At 48.2% G+C, this 25,643-nt stretch overlaps 1 protein-coding gene across 1 annotated transcript in view; it reads right to left on the bottom strand.

The window, feature by feature from the left end:
• NSMF (NMDA receptor synaptonuclear signaling and neuronal migration factor) overlaps window positions 1-25,643 on the bottom strand; it is a 742,397-nt gene that overhangs the window by 73,592 nt on the left and 643,162 nt on the right. Inside the window, exons 12-13 of the mRNA XM_030206612.1 lie at window positions 5,659-5,738; window positions 1,423-1,525 (exon numbers count right to left, since the gene is read on the bottom strand). Coding sequence (XP_030062472.1) covers window positions 1,423-1,525; window positions 5,659-5,738 — 183 coding nt within the window. The remainder of the gene's footprint in view (window positions 1-1,422; window positions 1,526-5,658; window positions 5,739-25,643) is intronic.

The following is a 25,643-nucleotide window of genomic DNA, read 5'->3' as shown; positions in this document are numbered from 1 at the left end:
CTGCCCACCCCCAATTTTGTTTTTAATTAAATAAAAAGGAGAATAATTCATAGCTTAGGGAGGTTAGGATTATAAGGAGGGGGAATATGGTCAGGTGGAGCCAGAGGCAACGGAATGGGCAGTTGCCCTGAGTATTTCAGAAAACCTGGTTTGGCACAAAGGCACAGCTACAGGTAGGTCTGGGCTGGCCTAGGCCCATCCACATTTTCTCAGTCTTACTCAGGAGCCATATGCACTAATCATGTATGCTGATGGGAATCCCCAAGCCCTGTCAGATGAAGAAATTCAGAATTTCCCCAAATCAGGTAAAGCACTGCAGATACTGGCAATAAGATGAACCACTGAAGCCAGCACCACGAACATACTCAGTTCATGCACAAGAACAGAGCATGACTGCTGCACTTTAGCAGACTAAGTACATAAGTAATGCCATACTGGGAAAAGACCAAGGGTCCATCGAGCCCAGCATCTTGTCCACGACAGCGGCCAATCCAGGCCAAGGGCACCTGGCAAGCTTCCCAAACGTACAAACATTCTATACATGTGTCACGTGACACATGTTATTCCTGGGATTTTGGATTTTTCCAAGTCCGTTTAGTAGCGGTTTATGGACTTGTCCTTTAGGAAACCGTCCAACCCCTTTTTAAACTCTGCTAAGCTAACCGCCTTCACCACATTTTCCGGCAATGAATTCCAGAGTTTAATTACATGTTGGGTGAAGAAAGTTTTTCTCCGATTTGTTTTCAATTTACTACACTGTAGTTTAATCGCATGCCCCCTAGTCCTAGTATTTTTGGAAAGCATGAACAGATGCTTCACATCCACCTGTTCCACTCCACTCATTTTATATACCTCTATCATGTCTCCCCTCAGCCGTCTCTTCTCCAAGCTGAATAGCCCTAGCCTCCTTAGTCTTTCTTCATAGGGAAGTCGTCCCATCCCCGCTATCATTTTAGTCGCCCTTCGCTGCACCTTTTCCAATTCTACTATATCTTTCTTGAGATGCGGCGACCAGAATTGAACACAATACTCAAGGTGCAGTCGCACCATGGAGCGATACAACGGCATTATAACATCCTCACACCTGTTTTCCATACCTTTCCTAATAATACCCAACATTCTCGGGGTGCTTTTGGAGTTCTTCAGCTGGTAGAGCTTGGGGATCCCTGTCGGCTAAGGTATGTTTTTTTTCCATGGGGGTGGGGGCAGGAGGAAAAAGAAAAGGGAAGCAGAGGAAATGAGGAGCCTAATGCAATGAGGAGCCTAATGCCCACCAATACTAACCTTTGGGCCCCCCTCCCCCCCCTCCCCCAAAATAAATTTTCAATTCTGGCTATGCTACTGGTTTGTAAAAAGATGCCAGAGGAGAATGGAGATAGCCTATACTCCTATAATGGTGTCAGCCTTTCACAAATTCTGTACCTTCTCTCCATTTGGGTTTCCTAGCACGTAACAGCCCATGATGTGGATCACATTAGATTCTGGGTTGACTTTGCTCATCAGTCTACTGAGCTTCTTCCAAAAACTAGGGGAGCAAAAGAGGGAATTAATGGAGATTAGAAGAGCAAAAAATGATGAACTAGATCACAAGCAACACAGATGGGGAAACATAGGACCCAGATCAATGATTTTCTCCCAGGTAATGCCTATACATCAATGTTAGGCTCATCAGAAAATATAAAGAGATATATTATTGCAAAAAACAGAAAATTACAACAGTAGATTAAAAATAATAAAAAGGAATGCAGAAATAAATCACTTTATAAAAATTGGAATCTGGCTCATCTCTGAATGCTCTTACTCAAAGATGTTACACTGACTCCCATGAAGAGAGGAGCCACGTGAAGTGGAGGAACACCAATCCCTACAGATGTAGCAAGACAAATCAGAGAGTAGGATCAAGTGGGAGGCTCTTCCAAAAATAGTGAAAAGCGCAGATAAAATTCAGTGCAAATCGCAAGTATAATCTCCAACAGCTTCTTTTGGAAAGCACTCTTTTCACACAGTTTGTCGCGTTCATTACAAACCTCATCTACACACTCCTGAGGCAGGTGCTTCAAGTGCTGAAACATGGTGCCATGTCGTCTGGTTTTATGTGTTTGTTGGAAGAGGTTTCCACTTGAACCTACTCTCCAATTCATCACACTGACTCCCATGAAATTTCAATTTAATGTTCCATCTTCAATTCTATATCATAGATCAATAGTTAATGAAAACGGAAGACAAGATTTGCAAAAATTAAGTTGGAATGAAAATACAGAAATAATGGTATGAGCACAGCAACTCTTTCAATTTTGTTTTATCAAATGGTGAGTGCAACATATTTGAAAGACTTTGTCCACATAAAGTAAGAACCCCATTTTATAAAGAATGTAGAGATGCTCAATTCCTATGGTAATTTATAAAAAGATCTGACAAATCAGAGCTCTTTCAATAGAGGCAGCTAGTTTTCAAAGCTACACACTGAAAAAATGAACAAGGACCTGGCAGCAATTTTACAACTCACATGTAAGTTGTACCACTTCAATATGTAGCTGCCCCATTTTACAAATTTACATGTGTAAATGCCATCAATTAAGTACTGGGGTTGCAATTTTAACATGGTTTCATTTTGGAAGCAGTAATAAACTACATGAGATTAAGGAAAATGGCTCCCTTAATCCCTCATGAAAAGCCCTGGCTGAAATGAGCACTTTTTAAAAAAAACTATAGGTGCATGTGTGAAATGGCAGGTAAAATCTAGCTCATATGTCTTGGTAATGCAGCACAATTAAATATTTTTGGGAGAATATCCTCTCTTACTTAAAAGTCATTATAGGCCAGCTATTGCTCTTTCAAGTGGGTCTTTTATTATTCAACAATATGGTAGGTCTACCATTCTTACGTAAGGAGGAATATAGATTAATCCAGAAAGCTTGTCTGCCAGCCACGAAATTTATTTTGTATTACTGGACAAACTCAGATCCTCCCACTATAACCCAATGGAAAAATCAGCTTTATCATTTATTGAATGGAAATATTGGATGTTTTATTATTTTGTGTGTTTTTATTGCAATCTGCTTTAGTCTAAGCAGAATATAAATGATAAAAATAAAGAATAATGTTTTTCCTAAGTTATGGAAATTTATTTCAGATCACATGCCATATGGTCTCCTGTATGGGAAGCACTTCCCCATAAAGACTTGAAGTGCATTGTTCAACCTTTAAGCTAAGGTCTTTAGATGTACATGTGCACCTTGGGAATTTTGGAGTGGGGGGGGGATACTGGAGGGAAGAGGAAGGTTTTGGGTGGATTATTGGGTAGGAAGTCTAGAAAGGGAGGTATTGATTCTTTTGGCTGGCATATATGGTTGTGAAGAAACCACACAGTTATATTTCTTTGGGTATTTAGACATACACTTTTTTCAACAAAAATTGTTTTGATTATGCTGGAAAATATATGTTATTGTGTCTTATGTACAAGTCTTTTTGGTTTTTGGTGGAATGTTTCCTGTTTTTCCTTTTGGGGTTGTGAATCTCAGTGTGGGAATTTTCTCCCATAGATGTGTATTCCTTTAGTGAAATAGGGGAATATACATGTTGGGCTCGATATCCAGTGGATTTATGCTTCTAAACTGGCCTCTTTGAAGATTTACTAGAGTTGAGTGCCCACATTTATACCAAAGTTCACTAAACTCTTAATAGGAGTATAAAAAGTGAGTGATAACTGGGGCAGATTTCAGGTGAAGAAACATTGGGCACCTAATACTGACTTTCAGGATTAAGCTCACTAATTTAGGCAAATGAATTACAGGGCTAAATTCATAAGCATAACCTTTAAGCTCTTAAATGGAGATGAATTTTCAACTGAACACTCAATGGCCAATATTCAAAGCAATTAAACAGCCAGAAGAGGCTCCTGGCCATTTAAATTGCTTATCTGAGGATAAATGGGGATATTCAATAGCACTTAACCAGACACGGCCATTGAATATCCCCTCTAAACAGCCTTTACCTAACCAGTGAAGGTAGGGGCGGGCCGGGGGCAAAGTTAGGGCAGAGATTTAATCTAGCTGATTAACGGTGATATTCAGTCCACTAACCAGCTAGGCAACTGCATAAAGTTAAGACAGCCTTTTTGCTACCCTAACTTTATGTGGTGAGGTTAACTTGACACCGGTCTGAATCTGCCAGCACCCACTTAACCTCTGGGTAGCAGCATGTGTGTACAGCAGCCTCCCCCCCCCCCCCCCCCCCACACCTCCCGAAGAAATAATGAGGCGGCCTAAACCTTGAACTCTGGGCCTACCCTTTGCTGGTCCCTAGTGGTCTAGGGAGAAACGGGCAGGAAAGATGCCACTCGCTTCTGCCCTGTGCGGCCTGCTCATGAAAATGGCTGCCACGACCTCTAGTGAGGCTACCACTAGAGGTCACAGCAGCCATCTTCAAGAACAGACCATGCCAGGCAGGGGTGAGTGGGCATCGATCTTGTCCATTTCCTCCTTGACCATCAAGGACCAGCAAAGTTAGGCCTGTGGGGGCCTACAAGAGTCGGACCTCTTTATATTTTCTTTGAGGGAAAGGGAGGATCAGAAAGGAGGGGATTGTGAAGGTCTGGGGGTGTCAGGGAGGATGTTAAGGTAGGGGTATGCTGCTCCAGGGGTGAAAAGGAAGATCAGAAAATGGTGGGGTAGGGTGTGGTTTGGGACATGGGCAGGCAATCATGTGGGTCCTAGCCAATATTTAGCCATGACCAGCATAAGTGGCTGAATATCAGCCAGAACTTACATATGACCTGGTGGCTAACATCTAAATAATTAGCCCTGGATATTCAATGCTGATTCCCAGATGTGGCCTGGCAATGAATATCTGGAGCAGTTAAAAAATAAAAATAAATGCTGACCACCGAAAGCTGAATATCAACTAGTTAGACTCCTAAGTTTGGCTGAATTTAGGGGTCACAAATTTAGGACATAGATGCATAAATTTAGGAGCCAAGCATTTTTTTTGAATGTCAGGCCTGTAGATTTTAGTCTCATCCAAACCATACTCCCTTGAAATCTCTTCATGGTGAGGCTACCCACATGCAATTAACAGCATTCTAAAATCATTATCTGTAAATGTATGCAATATATAACTTGTAAATGCCATTATTTATATGTGTATAATTTATAAAATTTTAGACTAATTATATGATGCTATTTATATGTAAATAAGATAGGGGTCTACAAATATATAATTATCTTTATCTGGTCCTGGATTTTTAGCTCCCAATCCAAAATTTGTTGAGATCTGTAGAACAATTGCTTGTCCCAGAAAAGACTTCAAGTGAAAAATATCCTAGTGTCACTACAGAAAAAGCACTTACAGCCCAAGTTAGAAGCCCAGGAATCAGAAAACAGGGGGAAAAAATCAGAACAGAAAGACTCTCCAGTGTTCATATAGACAGCTTAGTTAAAGTGTAAAGCCCTTCAAAACCTATAGTATCTTTTCAGATCTACTACTGGGAAGAGAATGGGCCATCAACATCAAAGTCAAACTCAACTCCCACTCCGAGAAAGGTCATGATAGTAACAAAGAGATGGAAACAGAAAGGTTCCATCTCTGGAGAAGTCACACAGACTAGACCAGCCAGAGAAAAATACCCAAAAGACACAGCATAGAGAACAAGGAACTCACTGGATCATGTCTTCCTCCTTCTCAACTTTGGCAAAAGTGGCAACTTTATTCTTTAAGAGATATAAATGGCCAGGACCTCCCTGCAAAAACAAACAAAGAAACCCATATAGATCAACAAAAGCAAACCTAATAAAGCACAACATTTTCCAAGGATCAAACAGTTTTATCCTCTTTAATCACTTGGAAGGTAATTCTATAATTGGGCACCTGGTAGGAGCCTAGTCTATAAAGCAGGCGTGGGCAACTTTGGTCCTCAAGGGCTGTAACCCAGTAGGGTTTTTAGGATTTCCTCAGTGAATATGCATGAGTTCTGTTTGCATGCACTGTTTCCATTATATGCAAATAGATCTCAAACACATTCATTGGGGAAATCCTGAAAACCCGACTGGGTTGTGGCCCTTGAGAACCGAGGTTGCCCACCTCTGCAATAAAGGAACATAGGCACCTACTGGCCTTCATAGAATACTAGCGTAACCAAATATACATACGTCTAACAAGTGCGAGCACTTACGCCAATCATTGGTAGAAGTGTTAAGCTTAAGTGCTTTTTTACAGTCACACCTCTTCTCAAGGAAAAACATTGGTTGGCTATAACCTACTGAGTTCCATTTTAGGTCCTTACCATCGCATACCAAGTCTTTTACTCTAATACACCTTTATTATGAATTAGCTAATTTATCCCTTACACATCTACCCTCACATTGCACTCAGCCCAGCCAAAATTACTTAGAGGGGCATAATTGAAAGGTCGTCCAAGTATGCATTAGGACGTCCTTACGAAAACGTCCAAAATCAGGCCAGTATAATCGAAAAATAGTACGGACGTTTTTCAATAATCGATTATCCCTGTTGCAAACGACCAAATGAGGGGTGCATAAAGGGTAGTAAATAGGGCGCCCTTATACATTCGATTATCGCAGGTGAAAAACGACCAAATCAGAAAGTAGTAAAACAATGTACATAGTTATTCTGCAAGTACAGTGCATGCTGTTCTGGACATCCAGCATGGTACCGGAAGATTGGAGGGTGGCCAATGTAACGCCCATTTTTAAAAAAGGCTCCAGGGGAGATCCGGGAAATTATAGACCGGTGAGTCTGACGTCGGTGCCGGGGAAAATGGTAGAGGCTATTATTAAAAACAAAATTACAGAGCACATCCGAGGACATGGATTACTGAGACCGAGTCAGCACGGCTTTTGTGTGGGGAAATCTTGCCTGACCAATTTACTTCAATTCTTTGAAGGAGTAAACAAACATGTGGACAAAGGGGAGCCGGTTGATATTGTGTATCTGGATTTTCAAAAGGCGTTTGACAAGGTACCTCATGAAAGGCTACAGAGGAAATTGGAGGGTCATGGGATAGGAGGAAATGTCCTATTGTGGATTAAAAACTGGTTGAAGGATAGGAAACAGAGAGTGGGGTTAAATGGGCAGTATTTACAATGGAGAAGGGTAGTTAGTGGGGTTCCTCAGGGGTCTGTGCTAGGACCGCTGCCTTTTAATATATTTATAAATGATTTAGAGATGGAAGTAACTAGCGAGGTAATTAAATTTGCTGATGACACAAAGTTATTCAAAGTTGTTAACTCGCGACAGGATTGTGAAAAATTACAAGAGGACCTTACGAGACTGGGCGGCTAAATGGCAGATGACGTTTAATGTGAGCAAGTGCAAGGTGATGCATGTGGGAAAAAAGAACCCGAATTATAGCTACATCATGCAAGGTTCCATGTTAGGAGTTACGGACCAAGAAAGGGATCTGGGTGTCGTCGTCGATAACACGCTGAAACCTTCTGCTCAGTGTGCTGCTGCGGCTAGGAAAGCGAATAGAATGTTGGGTATTATTAGGAAAGGTATGCAAAACAGGTGTGAGGATGTTATAATGCCGTTGTATCGCTCCATGGTGCGACCGCACCTTGAGTATTGTGTTCAATTCTGGTCGCCGCATCTCAAGAAAGATATAGTAGAATTGGAAAAGGTGCAGCGAAGGGCGACTAAAATGATAGCGGGGATGGGACGACTTCCCTATGAAGAAAGACTAAGGAGGCTAGGGCTATTCAGCTTGGAGAAGAGACGGCTGAGGGGAGACATGATAGAGGTATATAAAATAATGAGTGGAGTGGAACAGGTGGATGTGAAGCGTCTGTTCACGCTTTCCAAAAATACTAGGACTAGGGGGCATGCGATTAAACTACAGTGTAGTAAATTTAAAACAAATCGGAGAAACATTTTCTTCACCCAACGTGTAATTAAACTCTGGAATTCATTGCCGGAAAATGTGGTGAAGGCGGTTAGCTTAGCAGAGTTTTAAAAAGGGTTGGACGGTTTCCTAAAGGACAAGTCCATAAACCGCTACTAAACGGACTTGGAAAAATCCAAAATCCCAGGAATAACATGTATAGAATGTTTGTACGTTTGGGAAGCTTGCCAGGTGCCCTTGGCCTGGATTGGCCGCTGTCGTGGACAAGATGCTGGGCTCGATGGACCCTTGGTCTTTTCCCAGTATGGCATTACTTATGTACTTATGTTCATACGCGTCAAATACAGGAAGATCATGTTGCTCCACCGAATATTCCTCATATGTGCCCTATCTGGATGTCCGGAACTGCATGCACTGTACCTACTGAACATGCAGCTATATGCATATTGTGTATATGTGAAAAGGTTCGCGTGCTTCATACTCATCTACATAAGGCAAGTTCCGCATGCAGGAAGGGCCCGCACACGCATAACAACCATTCATGCACGTCAAGGACGTCTATGATTACGACGGCGTCCATGTGCTGATAGGGCCATATATAGGATGGTAATCCATATATGGAGCTGTGCACGAAACGACGTCCATATAAGGCACTTGTTTTCCAACACCTATTCTCACTGAAAAATATGGCACACCTGCGATGTGAGCCAAACTTTAGTGAGGCTGACAGCCTGCTGCTGGTGTGGCTGTGCCTTAGGCACCGGCACAGGCTCTTCATCCACCATCACCACCTGCCCCCAGGATCCAGGCCATGAGAGCCTGGTCCCGCATCAGGGAGAGGCTTAAAAGGTAAGTGTTTGGGCCACCCCCCACCCCCCCCATCAGGTCCCCCTCCTGTACCTACACATATAACAGCTTCATTATCATTGTAAGCAGTAACTGGAGTGTGCATGCAAGGACAATGAGTAATATGGGTACATGCACAATCAGTAATAAAATGTATGTACTGGAAAGGACAACCATTCCCACATCCCAACAATAATTTATTTCTTTATTTACTTATTTATTGCATTTGTATCCCACATTTCCCCACCTCTTTGCAGGCTCAATGTGGCTTACAATACATCATGATTGGTGGAAACATTTAACAAAACAAATGTATAGCATACAGAAGGATCTTGATAACATGGTAATGATAAGACATATTAGTCGTTTAAGAAGCATAAATTATAATGCATACAAACGGGACTTTCTAGCCTCATGGCCCTATGGCATCATCTGCATAGGAGCCGACTCTGTGGCTGCTGTGGGTGCTTGAGCACCCCCAATATAGAATAAATTCCTTGTATGTGTCCAGGGAGGGCTTATCTCCACTGGGGTTAGCACCCCCAAAAATTTAAAAAAGGTGTTTCCTATGAGCATCTGTACCAATGGAATGCCCCCCCCCCCCCCCCAACAGTGTTGGCCCTCTCTGCTATTTGATTGACAAATGAATGTGTGTGCAGAGGGCTAGAAGGACCACCCCCTGACTCCTGCTCTACAAACTTATATCTTACAGATGCTTCGGGGTTCACAGGGACCTGTAGTCCCTCCGGAGGAGGTTCCGGTGTGTGAGGCGGGAGAGCCCTCACATCATCTGGGCAGTGTGACGGCACCTGAGGGCTCGACGTAAGTTTTCAACACAGGACACCTGTACTCATTTGTAAATGTATTTATTGAATAATGCAAATGTACTGTACAATATCACTTTCCATGTGGCTAATAGCCAACTAGTAAGTAATAACATATCTGTCCCAGATCAAGGACTCAGGTTGCAGGTGCCCTCCCATGAGTGTGGCTGCAACTTCCATCGACCCTCCCCCCAAGATGAATGAGATGACATGCTAAACACCCTTCCCAACGCCCCCCCCCCCCCCCAACAATAAAAACCACAAAAACAGGTCAGCAAACCGTCGTCACATATCAAAATGCAAACATGCTGGTCAGCAATGAGTGTGGTCTGCCAACATGTTCTGTGTGGTCTGTGTCAGAGAAGCTTCCAGGGTTCCCTGTCATGTCATCTGATGCATCTCAGTCCCCATGGGTATAGGCCACGGCTCACCACACCTTGCCCCATCCCCCGCCTCAGGACACCCAGCTACTGCACTATGCAAGCCATGTTGCATGTGCTGATCTCAACCACACTCCTTTTACATACACAGGGCTCCAGCACCAGCAGGAGGAGAAGGAGGAGGCCCACCAGGAGGAGGAGGACTCGGAGGAGGGGGTCCTCATCATTGATGAGGACATTATGGAGGACCCATCCCCCCCTGTGCCTCCTGCAGCAGCTGGTAGATGGGCAGAACCAGGTGCTGCAGGAGCTCAGAGCCATAAGGCAGGGTAATGAGCAGCTGTTTAACATTGCTTTTGACTCATAACCACTCGCCTCCACCTACCCTCCTCTCCTCCTTCCTGTACACATTAATTGATTTGATTACTTTATTTTTTGTCTATTAGATTGTAAGCTCTTTGAGCAGGGACTATCTTTCTTCTATGTTTGTGCAGCGCTGCGTACGCCTTGTAGCGCTATAGAAATGCAAAGTAGTAGTAGCTCCACGGCCCATTGAGGGTGCTGCTCATTACCCTGCTACAGAGGGCGTTGCTAAGAGGGCAGGGCCGCCCTTGACATACTTTGGGGGGGGGGGGAATTTGTTGGATTGGGGGTGGGAGTGGGGGGATATGTATGGGTTGGGGGGAGGTGTTGTGGTGGTGGTGGGGATTTGTTGGATTGGGGGGGGTGGGGAAAATGTTGGGGTTTATACAAAAATATATTTTTCCTATTTCATATAACAGGTTGTGTGTGTCTGTACCTTGTGCATTACAAATAACCAAATGGTGGTGTTGATGTGAGAGGAGGCAGCAATATGCATTGCATGAAATGTGAAGTGTGAATGAGAAAGTTGATGCATGTCTGTGATAATGGTGCCCATACAGGAGCCCACCTGTTCATTCCAACCTGCATGGCCATATGTGCAGTGGGGTGGGCCGGGGAGGCTGGATGGCTATTACTGTTGAGGAACACAAATGGCCATCCAGCCTCTCTCCCTCCCCCTTACCATACAGCCCCACAGCACAGAGTGGCATAAATAATAGATTTGCTGTCTAGCACTTGTGATCTGCCAAGTACAAACGTGCACATAACCCTAGGTAGCACATAGACGATGTTTGCTCTCTGATCGCCAGAGATCCTTACCCACAACCAAACCACATTGGGGGGGGGGGGGGGGGGGGCCACAAAGGAGCTACAAACAGCTGGCTCATCTTTTCACATTCAATGCATCAGCAATTGTATATAGTGCTGAGGAGAAAAGGGAAAACAATGGGAAAACCATTAGATGGATGCTTACTCCATCACAGTTGCAATATAATACAAGAGTTACAGAAGGACACAAATAAATATGGTGTTCATTATTTGGATGTTTGATCACACTTTTTCCAGTAGTAGCTCAAGGATATTTACATTCAGGTATTCTGGGTCATTCTCTGTCCCAGGATGACTCTAAGTTTGGACCTGAGCCAATGGAGGGTTCAGTGACTTGCCCTAGATCACAAGGAGCAGCAGTGGGAATTGAACTGGCAACCTTGTAATTACAAGGCTGGTGCTCTAACCACTAGGCCACTGCAGCCACCAGGCTGTAGCCACCTGCAGGTAATTTGGGTTTGGACCTGTAACTACAAATCCTCTCCCTCACCATGTCTTAAGGGCTCAGTAGGCAGTACCTGTGGCCACCTTGAACCTAGTTTGCAGCCTACCACATGTTAGAAATGTTGTTGTTCCATAACTATGGAGGATTGTAGGACAGTGTTCAATAATGTGGTCAAGACATTCATTGCATATATTATTCCCCCTCCCCCTCCTATCGAACTTGAGAATGGGTGCCCACTTCATAACTGGGGACTGGGGTTCACCACAAAAACAAGGAAGATGGAACTTACCGGGAACCAATACAGCAGCTCCAACAGCTGGCCCACAGCATTAAGGACCTGCCAAAACTACACAGAACGGCGCTGATGGCCTCCAACCTGTGCACAGGAACCTGGGAAAAGCGAGCCCGGGAGTTGACTGCAGACTACATACAGTGAATGGACACTCCTTGATTATGAGCAGAAAGAGAAGAGGTGGCTGAGAAGTATGAGCTTACCTTGAATGTGTGTTGCAAGATTGTGTAGTCCAGCTTCTATCTCCTGGACCACTCGCTTAATTTCAGCGTCAGTGAAATGACCCTTACCGATGGGTGCTTCCTTTGGTGCCATTCTACCAATCTCTTCGCTTCCACAGACTGCCTGCTACTACCAGGCAGAGAGAATGGGAGACAGTAAGGGAGGCTCACGGGATGTGGAAGACTGGAAACGGAAGCCGTGTTGGCTGAGGAGTGGCCTAGTGGTTAGGGTGGTGGACTTTGGTCCTGGGGAACTGAGGAACTGAGTTTGATTCCCGGCACAGGCAGCTCCTTGTGACTCTGGGCAAGTCACTTAACCCTCCACTGCCCGCCGCATTGAGCCTGCCATGAGTGGGAAAGCGCGGGGTACAAATGTAACAAACCACCCCCCCCCCCAATACACAGGTGTACCCAAGCATACATTGCCAAACACAAACGTTATAAGTGACGGTAAAACACTGTAAACTAATGGTAATAAGAACCACAAACGTCCCAGCACAGGAAATGCTGGTTTAAATGGCAATCAAGAAAGGGAAGGCAGGTGGGGACGCTCATACTTATCTACCCATAATTGAAATCACATGGCCCAAATCGCTACCTCAGCTGGACATGTTTAGGAAATTTGTGTATAATCGAAATTAAAGCGCCCATATCAGACACGCCTATCCCTTTCCAACATGGGCATTCCTGGCGACTATTTAGACGCCCCTCTCCGTATTTTCGAAACTCATTGGTACAATGCCGCCACGCCAGCCCCTAACCCGGAAGGGTAATTTTTCTGATGCTGAGGTGGAGCTCCTGGTGCAGGAGATAGAGCAACGGCACGCCAATCTGTTTGCTCCCACAGGACAGAGGCTGGCTGCAACCAAGCAGCGGGAATGGGAGGCGCTACGTGACCGGCTGAATGCAGTCTTCCATTGTGCAAGGGACGTGGAAGACTGCAAGCGCAAGTGGCGCAAGCTGAGGCGGGATGTGAGGAGGAAGGCTGGGGCCAATCCCGCATCACATGACACCGCCAACCTCACCCCCATGGAGCTCATGGTTTACGCCCTCCTACCCCAGGAGGGCATCCACGGGATCCGGTCCCTTGACACCTCGGCAGCCTGAGGGCTCAGATAGGTCAACCATTATGAAGCTGGGGTATCTGTTGTGCTGCACTACACTGTGTTATACAAGTTGGGGCCAGGAGGAGGGAGGTAAGGAGTGGGGGGGGGGGGGGGCAGGAGGAGGGAGGTGGGGGGAGGAGTTTCACCAGGGTGTGTCTCTGGCTGTATTAATATGTAGAATAAAAGCCCACCTTTATGATGGTGTCCTGACCTCCTAACCCCTACTCACTTGCTCCGTACCCTTACTCTCTATTCCTACCGTAGTCATTGGCTTCCCTCTTACTTGTCCTGACTGTGGTGCATCTTAATTACATTGTAAGCTCTATTTGAGTAGTGGTAGTATTAATGTGTGTCATAGGAGCAGACTCTGTGGGTGCTGTGGGTGTTTGAGCACCCCCAATATTGAGGAAATATCATGTAGGTGTCCAGGGAGGGGTTATTTGCACTGGGCTTAGCACCCCCAATAATACTTTACACTTGGCTCCTATGGGCGTGTGTAGGTTACTACTGTGGCACAACTTTGGGGGCCCTTCCTTCCCTACTCCCTTCTATTTTCCCATCACCAAACTGTGCATATTTCCTTCTGTCACCTCTGTGCTCTAGTCAGTGTGGGCCACATGCATGAAACTTAAGGAGCCTGTAATCGGGGTCATAAAGCAGTTCTAGGCAGTGTACCAAGTCAGTAGTAACACAAGACATGCTGAAATGTCCTTCACTTTAACAAATATACAACAAACAGCTTGTCCACAAAGTTGTGAGCGGTGTCCTTCTCTTGGCTATCCGTCCACCACCTCTACCCAGCTGCCTGTGGGGCTGTATTTCACATCGGTGTCACTCCCATTCCTCCTCACCATCTCTTTGCTGGGTCATCAAGTGTGGGGCAATGTATATGAATGCTGAAAGACAAAAGTGAGTTATTTTCACCAACACACTTCCTCACCCTTGTGCTATACAGGTGATGACTCTGAGGAGGCTGGCCCTAGTGGCCTTCAGTCCCAACAAAGGACTACACCAGCAGGACAGCCTCAACCTCCACCACCTGCACCACCAGCAGTACAGCCTCTACCTCCACCACCTGCAGCACCAGCAGTAGAGGCTCAACCTCCACCAGCAGCACAAGCAGAGCCTGTACCTCCAACACCGGCAGACGTTGCTGATGAGGAGGATGCAGATAGGGGGCCAGCTCCTCGCCAGAGGCCATCCAGCCAGAGGAGGGAACTACTGCGGATGGCCACTGAGTTGCTGCGGCACAATGTGCACTTGGAGAAGTACCGGCAGCAAAAATTACAGCTGCAGCGGGAAGCACTGGAGGCACAGCTCCAAGCCCACCAGGACCTGCTCCAGGCTCAGAGGGAAGCCCACCAGGAGGTGCTGCAGGCCCAACATGCTATGCTCCAGCAACTCCAATGCCTGGAGCACAGCATCGAGGGCCTGTGCCCTCAGGTCACAGCACCTACTCCAGCCGTGCTGCTGCCGCAAGACCTGCCATCCACTTCCTCCAGTGGGCAGCAACCACCAGCTAAGAGGTGGGCATTGAGATCGTCCGCCTCCACAGCCACTACTGCGGCACCCACCACACCAGCTCCCATTCTGGGTCCTGTGCTCGGGGCTACAGCCAACAAGGTGGCCGGATTTCCACAGGCAGCCGAAGCCGCAGGCTGCTGCGTGGATACGGAGGACGACAGTGGGAGCAGCCCATCAGAGGAGTCTGAACAGACTTCCCCTGCAGCACCAGCTGCAAAGGAAGTCAGTGGGAGGGGTAAGAGGGGACGGGGAAAGTGATGGGACATGCTGGAGGGTGAGGGTTGGTGGGTGGTGGTGGGGGGGGGGGGGTGTGATGTTAATAGTTATGTGATTAATAGAAATAAATGTGCACTTACTTTCAAACAAAATTGTTTCAATGAGTCGTCGTCTGGCTCTGATGCCAAGCTGGTAAGCAGTGAGCTCTGCTCTGTGGGCTGGGGGTGGAGGGGGCTCCTCTTCCTGCTCATCTGGGGCCTCCTCTGGTGGCTGTGGCTCCTCTGGGAGGGCCTGTCCTCTGCGCTGGGCCAAACTGTGCAGCATGCAGCAGGCAACGAAGATCTTGGCCACCTTTTCAGGGCTGTAGAGGAGTTCCCCTCCAGACCGGTCCAGACAGCGGAATCGGTTTTTCAGTAGGCCAAAGGTCCGCTCAATGATCCCGCGGGTGCTCCGATGTCTCCTGTTGTAGGTTTCTTCTGCCCCTGGTTGTGGGTGCACCATGGGGGTCATGAGCCACGTCCTCTGCAGGTAGCCTCGGTCATCTTTGGAGAAAAGCACAATGAGATAGATGAGTGTGTATTGCTTGGAGCTGGTACGGGGGGGGGGGGGGGGGGTTAGGATAGTGGGTTGTGGAGTGAGCTAGAGGAAGCCAGGGCGGAGGGTTGCCCAGTGGAGGAAATATAGTATGGGTACATCCATGTTGCACTTACCTAGTAGCCATCCACCAGGGAACTCCCCTTGCTCAAACCTGCGGAAGATGCCTGAGTGCTGTAGGATGTAGGCATCGTGGGTGGAACCCGGGTACCTGGCACACACGTCTAATATCTCCCCCTGGGCATCACACACAACTTGCATGTTCATAGAATGAAATGCCTTCCTGTTTCTGTAGGTGGCTTCGTGTGGCTGGGGGGGGGGGGGGTCTGAGGGCAACGTGTGTGCAATCAATCACACCTATGACCGAGGGGAATCTAGCAACAGCATTGAAGGCAGCCATGTTGTTGTGCAGGGCCTGGGGGGGGGGGGGGGGGGGGGGGAAGTGATGTAGTGAGAGGCGTGAGTTAGAAAAGCATCCAGGAACTGGGTGAGACATTGTGAAATAGAAGCCTGGGTGAGCCCTGTGTTAGCAGCTAATACAGATTGAAAACTCCCAGTGGCCAGGACAGAGAGAGAGGCAGTGATTTTGAGGTGGACAGGGATGGGGTTATTCCTACGGGTCTGGGGCTGAAGGAGGGGTTTCAGCTGCTCACACAGCTGCTGAATGGTCGCCCTTTCAAACCGGAACCTTGTTAGACACTGCTGGTCAGTGAGGTCTAGGAAGGTGGTGCGGGGCCTGAATACTCGGGGCCGTAAATACCTCCTGCGGTGCGTGGCCTCTTCCTCTAACATGGAAGCCGCCAGTGAATTTAGTGAATCCATTTCCCCACCAGTGCAAGTATTAGTAGTAGTACTGAAACAGCAGAAGCACACAGAATCTCACTCCGAACACACCCTCTGGCCACTCACTCCCCAAACAGTACAGGGAACACAGAGACAAACGGAGGTCAGGGAATACAATATACAAGTGGGAACAGTGAATGGAGAGGGATAGGGGGAGGAGAAGGGGCCCGATAGAGCAAGGAGGAGGAGTAGGGAAAGGTCAAAAGGTAAGACACAAAAGAGGCAGGTGAGGGTGACAACGTTCCGACTAGGGCACACAGACGAACGTAACAGGTACTCCACACAATCAGCTTTCTCGGCAACCAACAATTCAGCTCTCCCAACAACGATCTCGCCACTCTCCAACTCCACACAATCGCTAATGGGTCTAAAGACGATTTCCCCCCTGCTCTGGTCACTTTTATTTCGGGTCTAAGCAATGACACCCATGTTCCCGCCCACCCAAAATCATTTCGCTATCCGTTATACGTTGTACACGACCACCACGTAACACCGCCCCTAACACGCCCCTTGTCTGGGCGTCTGTATCTGAGCGTACGAGCGATACGGACAAACTGAAAGTTTTGTTTCTATTATACCAATTTAGTCGTTTTTGAAAGATAAACGTCTATCTCCCGATTTGGGTTGCAATATAGGCGTTTTTCTCTTTCGAAAATAAGCAGGACAATATCCCCTCTTATCTTTGTATCAGATTGGATTGTACCTGCCATTCCTGTGTCAAAGTTATTGCTCCTTTGCTATAGAATCAGCTCCCACTTTCCATTTATCCTGAGACCTTAAGAAATTTAAGCAGGCACTCAAAACTTATTTTTTACTCCAAGGCTTATTTTCAAAGCATTTAGACTTACAAAGTTCCATAGGTTACTATATTTTTGAAAGAGAAACATCTCAAAACATCCAAATCAGTATTTTTGAAACCGGTTTTGAATTTCTTCTGCAGTGCATCCATATCACAAGGGGATGCATCGAGGGCGTTTTGAAAGGCGAGCTTAGGGCATGCCCATAACTTGAACATTTTACAGTCATAATGGAACAAAATGAAAGTATCTAGGGCTGAAACTTCAACATTTTGGTCTAGACCCGCTTTCAGAACGAATAAGGCACAAAAAGGTGCCCTAAGTGACCAGATAACCACAGTGATGACCCCCCCCCCCCCCCCCCCCCGTGGTCACTGTCCCCCTCCCACTCTCAAAAAGTGTGAATAAAAATAGTTCTCCGAGGACAAGCAGGCTGCTTGTTCTCACGACTGGGTTGACGTCCATGGCAGCCCCCACCAACCGGAAGAAAACTTTGCGGGCGGTCCCGCACGCAGGGCACGCCCACCGCGCATGCGCGGCCGTCTTCCCGCCCGTGCGCGACCGTTCCCGCTCAGTTTTTTTCTATTCTGCGCTGGAGAGGGACGTGTTACCGTCTCTCTCTCTGTCAGCCCTGGAAACCGGATTGCGGCCTAGCCGCAGTTTTTTTCCTGTTCGCGTACGCGTCTTTTTTCTATCAATTTAAAAAAAAAAAAAAAGAAGAAGAAAGTCTCCTCGTCGTCCTTAGCCGCGAGGGTGCTTCGTTGCGGCCTTGTGGCCGCGCGGTCATTTTCTTTTCGGGTGTGCTTTTCACCGCCACCATCGACGACTTTGACTTCGCCGATGCAATTTTTCCGTCGATGTCCTCGAAGGTCCCGAGAGGATTCAAAAAGTGTGGTCGGTGCGTCCGGCAGATCTCGCAAACCGATACCCACGCTTGGTGCCTCCCGTGCCTCGGCCCGGAGCATAATACCAAGACGTGCACCTTGTGTCTCGGCTTAAGGAAGCGGCCACAGGTGGCGAGGCAAGTTCTTCGGGACCGTCTTTTCGGAACTTGCGCCGGCCCTTCAACGTCGACTTTGACGGCATCGGTGTCGACGGCCAGATCTTCAGTATCGATGTCGACGAAATCAACGCCGACTCTGGCACCAACCCCAGGAGTACAGGTACCATTGGCCTGCCGGTGACGGCGGGGGTGAGTGGCCGCGCGGGCAGTCGGCCCCGGCCACTCCCTCTACCCCGGGGCCATCGGGACCGAACCCTGTCGGATCTGATCCCTCGAGGCCGAGGGGGTTCTACCTCCTCTTCTTCTCTGCCGCCGAGCGCCGATGATGGGCATCGAAAGAAAGCGAAGAAACACAGTCATCGGTCGCCCACAACGCACGGGACTGCCAGCTCCGGTACCTCGAGGGATGACTCGACGCCCAGGAAGCGGCAGTGCCGAGAGGAGCGTTCCCCCTCGGTTGAAGAGGTGTCGCTGCGTCAGTCCGCGGGTACTTCGGTACCGTCTCCTGGACCCGAGCAGCTTCCGGCACCAATACCCACACTGGCTCCCCTGCCTTTCCCGACAGCGGTCCTTGACGAGTGCCTCCGAGCCATCCTTCCAGGGATTCTGGAAGGGCTGATGTGCCAGGCTTTGCCGGCACCGGGGGCGCTTGTGCCCCCGGTGCCGTTGATAGAGGTGCCGGTGTGCTCTAGCCCGATGCCGAGGCCTCCGACGCCGCTTGTGGCACCGGTGTCGACCGCCACGCAGGTGTCCCCGTCGACGCGTGAGTCCACCACTCTACGCCATCATCGAGGACGTGGTTCCTCGCAGTCGAGACGGGCCCGGTTGAGGTCTGAGCTGAAAGAGCTCATATCCGACACCGAGGAAGAGGAGGCCTCGTGGGGGGAGGAGGAGGACCCCAGATATTTCTCCTCAGAGGAGTCTGTGGGCCTTCCCTCCGACCCCACTCCTTCACCGGAGAGGAAGCTCTCACCCCCTGAGAGCCTCTCCTTTGCCTCCTTTGTCAGGGATATGTCTATTTGCATTCCCTTTCCCGTGGTCACTGTGTATGAGCCGAGGGCTGAGATGCTCGAAGTCCTTGACTATCCATCACCACCTAGAGAGTCTTCCACGGTGCCGTTACACAATGTCCTCAAAGAGACACTGCTTCGGAACTGGCTGAAGCCATTATCTAACCCCACCATCCCCAAGAAAGCGGAGTCCACTCTGGATCCACTCTGACCCAGAGTTGATGCAGCCTCAATTGCCTCATGACTCGGCGGTCGTGGACTCTGCTCTCAAGAGAGCATGGAGTTCGAGGGATACCACCTCGGCGCCCCCGGGGTGGGAGTCTCGCAATCTGGACTCGTTTGGGAGGAAGGTCTACCAATCTTCCATGCTCATGACCCACATCCAGTCACACCAGCTCTACACGAGCATTCACATGCGGAACAATGTGAGGCAACTGGCGGACCTGGTCGACAAGCTCCCCCTGGAGCAGTCCAGGCCTTTTCAGGAGGTGGTCAGGCAGCTGAATGCGTGCAGAAAGTTCCTGTCCAGGGGTATCTATGACACCTGTGATGTGGCATCCAGAGCTGCGGCCCAAGGTATAGTGATGCGCAGACTCTCCTGGCTGCGTGCCTCTGACCTGGACAACCGCACCCAGCAGAGACTGGCGGATGTCCCTTGCCGGGGGGATAACATTTTCAGCGAGAAGGTCGAGCAGTTGGTGGACCAACTACACCAGCGGGAAACCACTCTCGACAAGCTCTCCCACCGGGCGCCTTCAGCATCCACCTCTGCAGGTGGACGTTTTTCCTGGGCCCGGCAGGCTGCACCCTTTGCTTGCTGTAGGTACACCCAGCCGGCCCGAAGGCCTCCTCTGGCACAGGGACAGTCCCAGCGTGCTCGTTCCCATCAACGGCGTGCGCCTAAGCAGCCCCCTGCGTCTCTACAGCAAAAGCAGGGGACGGGCTTTTGACTGGATCCATGGGAACATAGCCGCCATCAAAGTGTCCGTACTGGACCACCTGCCGGTCGGAGGGAGGTTGAAAGCTTTTCACCAAAGGTAGCCTCTTATAACCTCCGACCAGTGGGTTCTCTAAATAGTGCGGTGCGGATACACCCTGAATTTGATCTCCACTCCACCAAATTGCCCACCGGGAGCCTAATCCTTCAGCTCCCATCATAGGCAGGTACTTGCAGAGGAACTCTCCGCCCTTCTCAGCGCCAATGCGGTCGAGCCCGTGCCACCCAGGCAGGAAGGACAGGGATTCTATTCCAGGTACTTCCTTGTGGAAAAGAAAACAGGGGGGATGCGCCCCATCCTAGACCTGAGAGGCCTGAACAAATATCTGGTCAAAGAGAAGTTCAGGATGCTTTCCTTGGGCACCCTTCTACCAATGATTCAGAAAGACGATTGGCTATGTTCCCTGGATTTAAAGGACGCTTACACTCACATCCCAATACTGCCAGCTCATAGACAGTATCTCAGATTCCGTCTGGGGACACGGCACTTTCAGTATTGTGTGCTGCCCTTTGGGCTCGCCTCTGCACCACGGGTGTTCACGAAGTGTCTCGTGGTGGTTGCGGCGTATCTACGCAAGCTGGGGGTGCACGTGTTCCCGTATCTCGACGATTGGCTGGTCAAGAGCACCTCAGAGGCAGGAGCTCTTCGGTCCATGCAGTGCACTATTCACCTTCTGGAGCTGCTGGGCTTTGTGATAAATTACCCGAAGTCCCATCTCCAGCCAGTCCAATCTCTGGAATTCATAGGAGCTCTGCTGAATTCTCAGATGGCTCAGGCCTTTCTTCCTGAAGCAAGGGCGCAGAATCTCCTGTCTCTCGCTTCCCAGACCAGAGCATCTCAGCAGGTCACAGCTCGGCAGATGTTGAGACTCCTGGGTCATATGGCCTCCACGGTTCACGTGACTCCCATGGCTCGCCTACACATGAGATCTGCTCAATGGACCCTAGCTTCCCAGTGGTGCCCAGCCACCGGGAATCTAGAAGATGTCATCCGCCTGTCCGTCAGTTGCCACAATTCGCTGCACTGGTGGACAATTCGGACCAATTTGACCCTGGGACGTCCATTCCAAATTCCGCAGCCCACGAAGGCGCTGACGACGGATGCATCTCGCCTGGGATGGGGAGCTCATGTCGATGGGCTCCACACCCAGGGACAGTGGTCCCTCCAGGAACAAGATCTTTAGATCATCCTCCTGGAGCTCCGAGCAGTCTGGAAAGCGCTGAAGGCCTTCAGAGATCGGCTGTCCTACCAAATCATCCAAATTCGGACAATCAGGTTGCAATGTATTATATCAACAAGCAGGGGGGCACCGGATCTCGCCCCCTGTGTCAGGAAGCCGTCGGGATGTGGCTTTGGGCCTGCCAGTTCGGCATGCTTCTCCAAGCCACATTCCTGGCAGGCGTAAACAACAGTCTGGCCGACAGACTGAGCAGAGTCATGCAACCGCACGAGTGGTCGCTCCATTCCAGAGTGGTACGCAAGATCTTCCGAGAGTGGGGCACCCCCTCGGTGGATCTTTTCGCCTCTCAGACCAACCACAAGCTGCCTCTGTTCTGTTCCAGACTACAGGCACACGGCAGACTGGTGCCGGATGCCTCTCCTCCATTGGGGGACCGGCCTCCTGTATGCTTATCCTCCCATACCATTGGTGGGGAAGACCTTACTGAAGCTCAAGCAAGACCACGACACCATGATTCTGATAGCGCCTTTTTGGCCCTGTCAGATCTGCTTCCCTCTACTTCTGGAGTTGTCCTTCGAAGAACCGTGGAGATTGGACTGTTTTCAGACTCATTTCGCAGAACGACGGAGCGCTTCTGCACCCCAACCTTCAGTCTCTGGCTCTCACGGCCTGGATGTTGAGGGTGTAGACTTTGCTTCGTTGGGTCTGTCTGAGGGTGTCTCCCGCGTCTTGCTTGCCTCTAGAAAGGATTCCACTAAAAAGAGTTACTTTTTCAAGTGGAGGAGGTTTGTCGTTTGGTGTGAGAGCAAGGCCCTAGAACCTCGTTCTTGTCCTGCACGGAACCTGCTTGGATACCTTCTGCACTTATCAGAGTCTGGTCTCAAAACCAACTCAGTAAGGAATCACCTCAGTGCGATTAGTGCTTACCATCACCGTGTAGAGGGTAAAGCCATCTCTGGAGAGCCTTTGGTTGTTCGATTTATGAGAGGCTTGCTTTTGACAAGGCCCCCTGTCAAGCCTCCTGCAGTGTCATGGGATCTCAATGTCGTCCTCACCCAGCTGATGAAGCCTCCTTTTGAGCCACTGAATTCTTGCCATCTGAAGTACTTGACCTGGAAGGTCATTTTCTTGGTGGCAGTTACTTCAGCTCGTAGAGTGAGTGAGCTTCAAGCTCGGGTAGCTCATGCTCCTTATACCAAATTTCATCATAACAGAGTAGTACTCCGCACTCACCCTAAGTTCCTGCCAAAGGTGGTGTCGGAGTTCCATCTTAACCAGTCAATTGTCTTGCCAACATTCTTTCCCAGACCGCATACCCGCCCTGCTGAACGTCAGTTGCACACATTGGACTGCAAGCGAGCGTTGGCCTTCTATCTGGAGCGGACACAGCCCCACAGACAGTCCGCCCAATTGTTTGTTTCTTTCGACATCAATAGGAAGGGGGTCGCTGTCGGGAAACGCACCATCTCCAATTGGCTAGCAGATTGCATTTCCTTCACTTACGCCCAGGCTGGGCTGGCTCTTGAGGGTCATGTCACGGCTCATAGTGTTAGAGCCATGGCAGCGTCAGTGGCCCATTTGAAGTCAGCCACTATTGAAGAGATTTGCAAGGGTGCGACGTGGTCATCTGTCCACACATTCACATCGCATTACTGCCTCCAGCAGGATACCCGACGCGACAGTCGGTTCGGGCAGTCGGTGCTGCAGAATCTGTTTGGGGTTTGAATCCAATTCCACCCTCCAGGACCCGATTTTATTCTGTTCAGGCTGCACTCTCAGTTAGTTGTTCTTCGTAGGTCAATTTCTGTTATGCCCTCGTCGTTGCGAGGTTCAATTGACCTGGGTTCTTGTTTTGAGTGAGCCTGAAAGCTAGGGATACCCCAGTCGTGAGAACAAGCAGCCTGCTTGTCCTCGGAGAAAGCGAATGATACATACCTGTAGCAGGTGTTCTCCGAGGACAGCAGGCTGATTGTTCTCACCTACCCTCCCTCCTCCCCTTTGGAGTTGCGTTTTCCTCATTATTTTGCTTGTCATTCAACTGAGCGGGAACGGTCGCGCACAGGCAGGAAGACGGCCGCGCATGTGCGGTGGCGTGCCCTGCGTGTCGGACCGCCCGCAAAGTTTTCTTCTGGTTGGTGGGGGCTACCGTGGACGTCATCCCAGTCATGAGAACAATCAGCCTGCTGTCCTCGGAGAACACCTGCTATAGGTATGTATCATTCGCTTACTCAACAACCTCTATGACAGCCTCAGATGTTATAGCAAGTGTAGTGGTGGGTGCAGTGCACTGTAGACAGGTGTACTTCCCCCATCTGTTACACTTGTGGTGGAAACTGAACCCTCAAAAATTCACCAGAAACCCACTGTACCTACATATAGGTGCCCCCTTCACCCATAAGGGCTATTGTAGTGGTGTACTGTTCGGGGTAGTGGATTTTGGAGGGTTGAGCAGAGACAATAAGGGAGCAATGATGAGATATGTATACCTGGGAGCATTTATATGAAGTCCACAACAGTGCCCACTAGGTTGCCCCACTGCTCTCATGGGATGTCAGAGGGGCCAGTCTGATGTGCTGGCCCCTCCTACATCCCAATGACTTGATTTACTACATTTTTCACTTGTACTTTTTGTTTTGAAAATGGCCTGAAAAGATAAACAGTACAGAGCACAAAACCTTGTTATAAATGGTATTTTGAAAAACAAAAGTGGTTTGCGGTTTTGAAAATGGTCAGGTTTCCTATTCAGATTTGGGACATTTAGCACAAAATGTCGGACTTAGACGTCATATCGAAAATGCCCCTCTATGTAACTTTGTAAGTCTAACTGCTTTGAAAGTACGCCTCCACATATTTTTTTCATGACATTTTCAACAGACCACTCCTTACCATCAGGGTTGCCCTACTCTATACTTTTGTCCTCTTTATCCTTCCTTTGTATCTTAGATTAGTATTTTAATAGTTTTACCGTTCTCTTTACTGTTTTTATTGCTATTTTTAAATTGTAACCTAGGCTGCTTTATGTTTGCTCTGTTTTCTACCCTTTTCCACCTTCCATTTTAAAATTGTAAACCACTTAGATGCTAATACGATCGGCAATATAACAAATATGACCTATGCCTCAAATACCCACCTAACTTACAGTGTGGAAAAATGTCTTATCTTATCATTTTCTTTCCTTTAGATCTACCAGACCAGTCCAGAACAAGTGGGTGTTGTGTCCATTGACTAGCAAATGGAGACAGAGCATAAAAAGTAGCTCCATGTGCTTTTCCTTTAAAGGGAATTGTGCAGCCATAGAATGCTCAGTTTTACAAATAAAAGGAAAAATGAACAGTGGAGATGACCAAAGGTCAAATGCACATAAAGACCACTGTGTGCTCAAAGGTCTTATAAAAACCCTTTACTTAAAACAATGTAAAAAACCAAATGCTATTTGGAACTTGACATGGGCCATGTTTCAGCACTATTGCAGGAATCCATTCAGATCTAAAGAGATCCCAGAAAGGATACAAGTAAATGCATGCACTTAAAAACTTAATAGCCAAATTATGCATATATAAAACATAAAAATACATGAAATTCTGTTAAACATATAGCTATAATGAATGCTTTGTAGAAAAGCATTCAAATACCACTGAATATGAATATAAAAAGAACATACAGGTATAGCTATAAAATAGCACATGGAAAAAGTATATAGCTGATGCTTTATGAAAACAACTTATTAAGCATAAGTGCAATTGAAGACCAAATAATTCTTTTCTTCTCTTTCTTGCAGTATTGTGAATGGTGCTTAAGTTTAAAGATTTGTTTCATAATGAACAGTTGAGGCAAAACACCACACTGAGCTAATACATCTACCAACCAGGTAGACAGACTACTGACATGCAGTACTTCCAAGTCAGGAGATCCATGATATGTGGAGGGGTATAATCGAACGCCCAAGTTTTCCTGAGGACATCCTCGCAGGACGTCCCGCAAAGGGGCGGGGAAACCCGTGTTATCGAAACAAGATGGGCGACCATCTTTCGTTTCGATAATACGGTCGGGGACGCCCAAATCTCAACATTTAGGTTGATCTTAGAGATGGTTGTCCCCGATTTTCAGCGATAATGGAAACAGAGGACGCCCATCTCAGAAACGACCAAATCCAAGTCATTTGGTCGTGAGAGGAGCCAGCATTCGTAGTGCACTGGTCCTCCTCACATGCCAGGACACCAACCAGGCACCCTAGGGGGAACTGCAGTGGACTTCAGAAAAAGCTCCCAGGTGCATAGCTCCCTTACCTTGTGTGCTGAGCCCCCCCCAAACCCAC

Source organism: Microcaecilia unicolor, chromosome 6, assembly GCF_901765095.1.
Source record: "Microcaecilia unicolor chromosome 6, aMicUni1.1, whole genome shotgun sequence".
Taxonomy (NCBI): Eukaryota; Metazoa; Chordata; class Amphibia; order Gymnophiona; family Siphonopidae; genus Microcaecilia; species Microcaecilia unicolor.
This window is presented reverse-complemented; position numbering and strand designations above follow the sequence as displayed.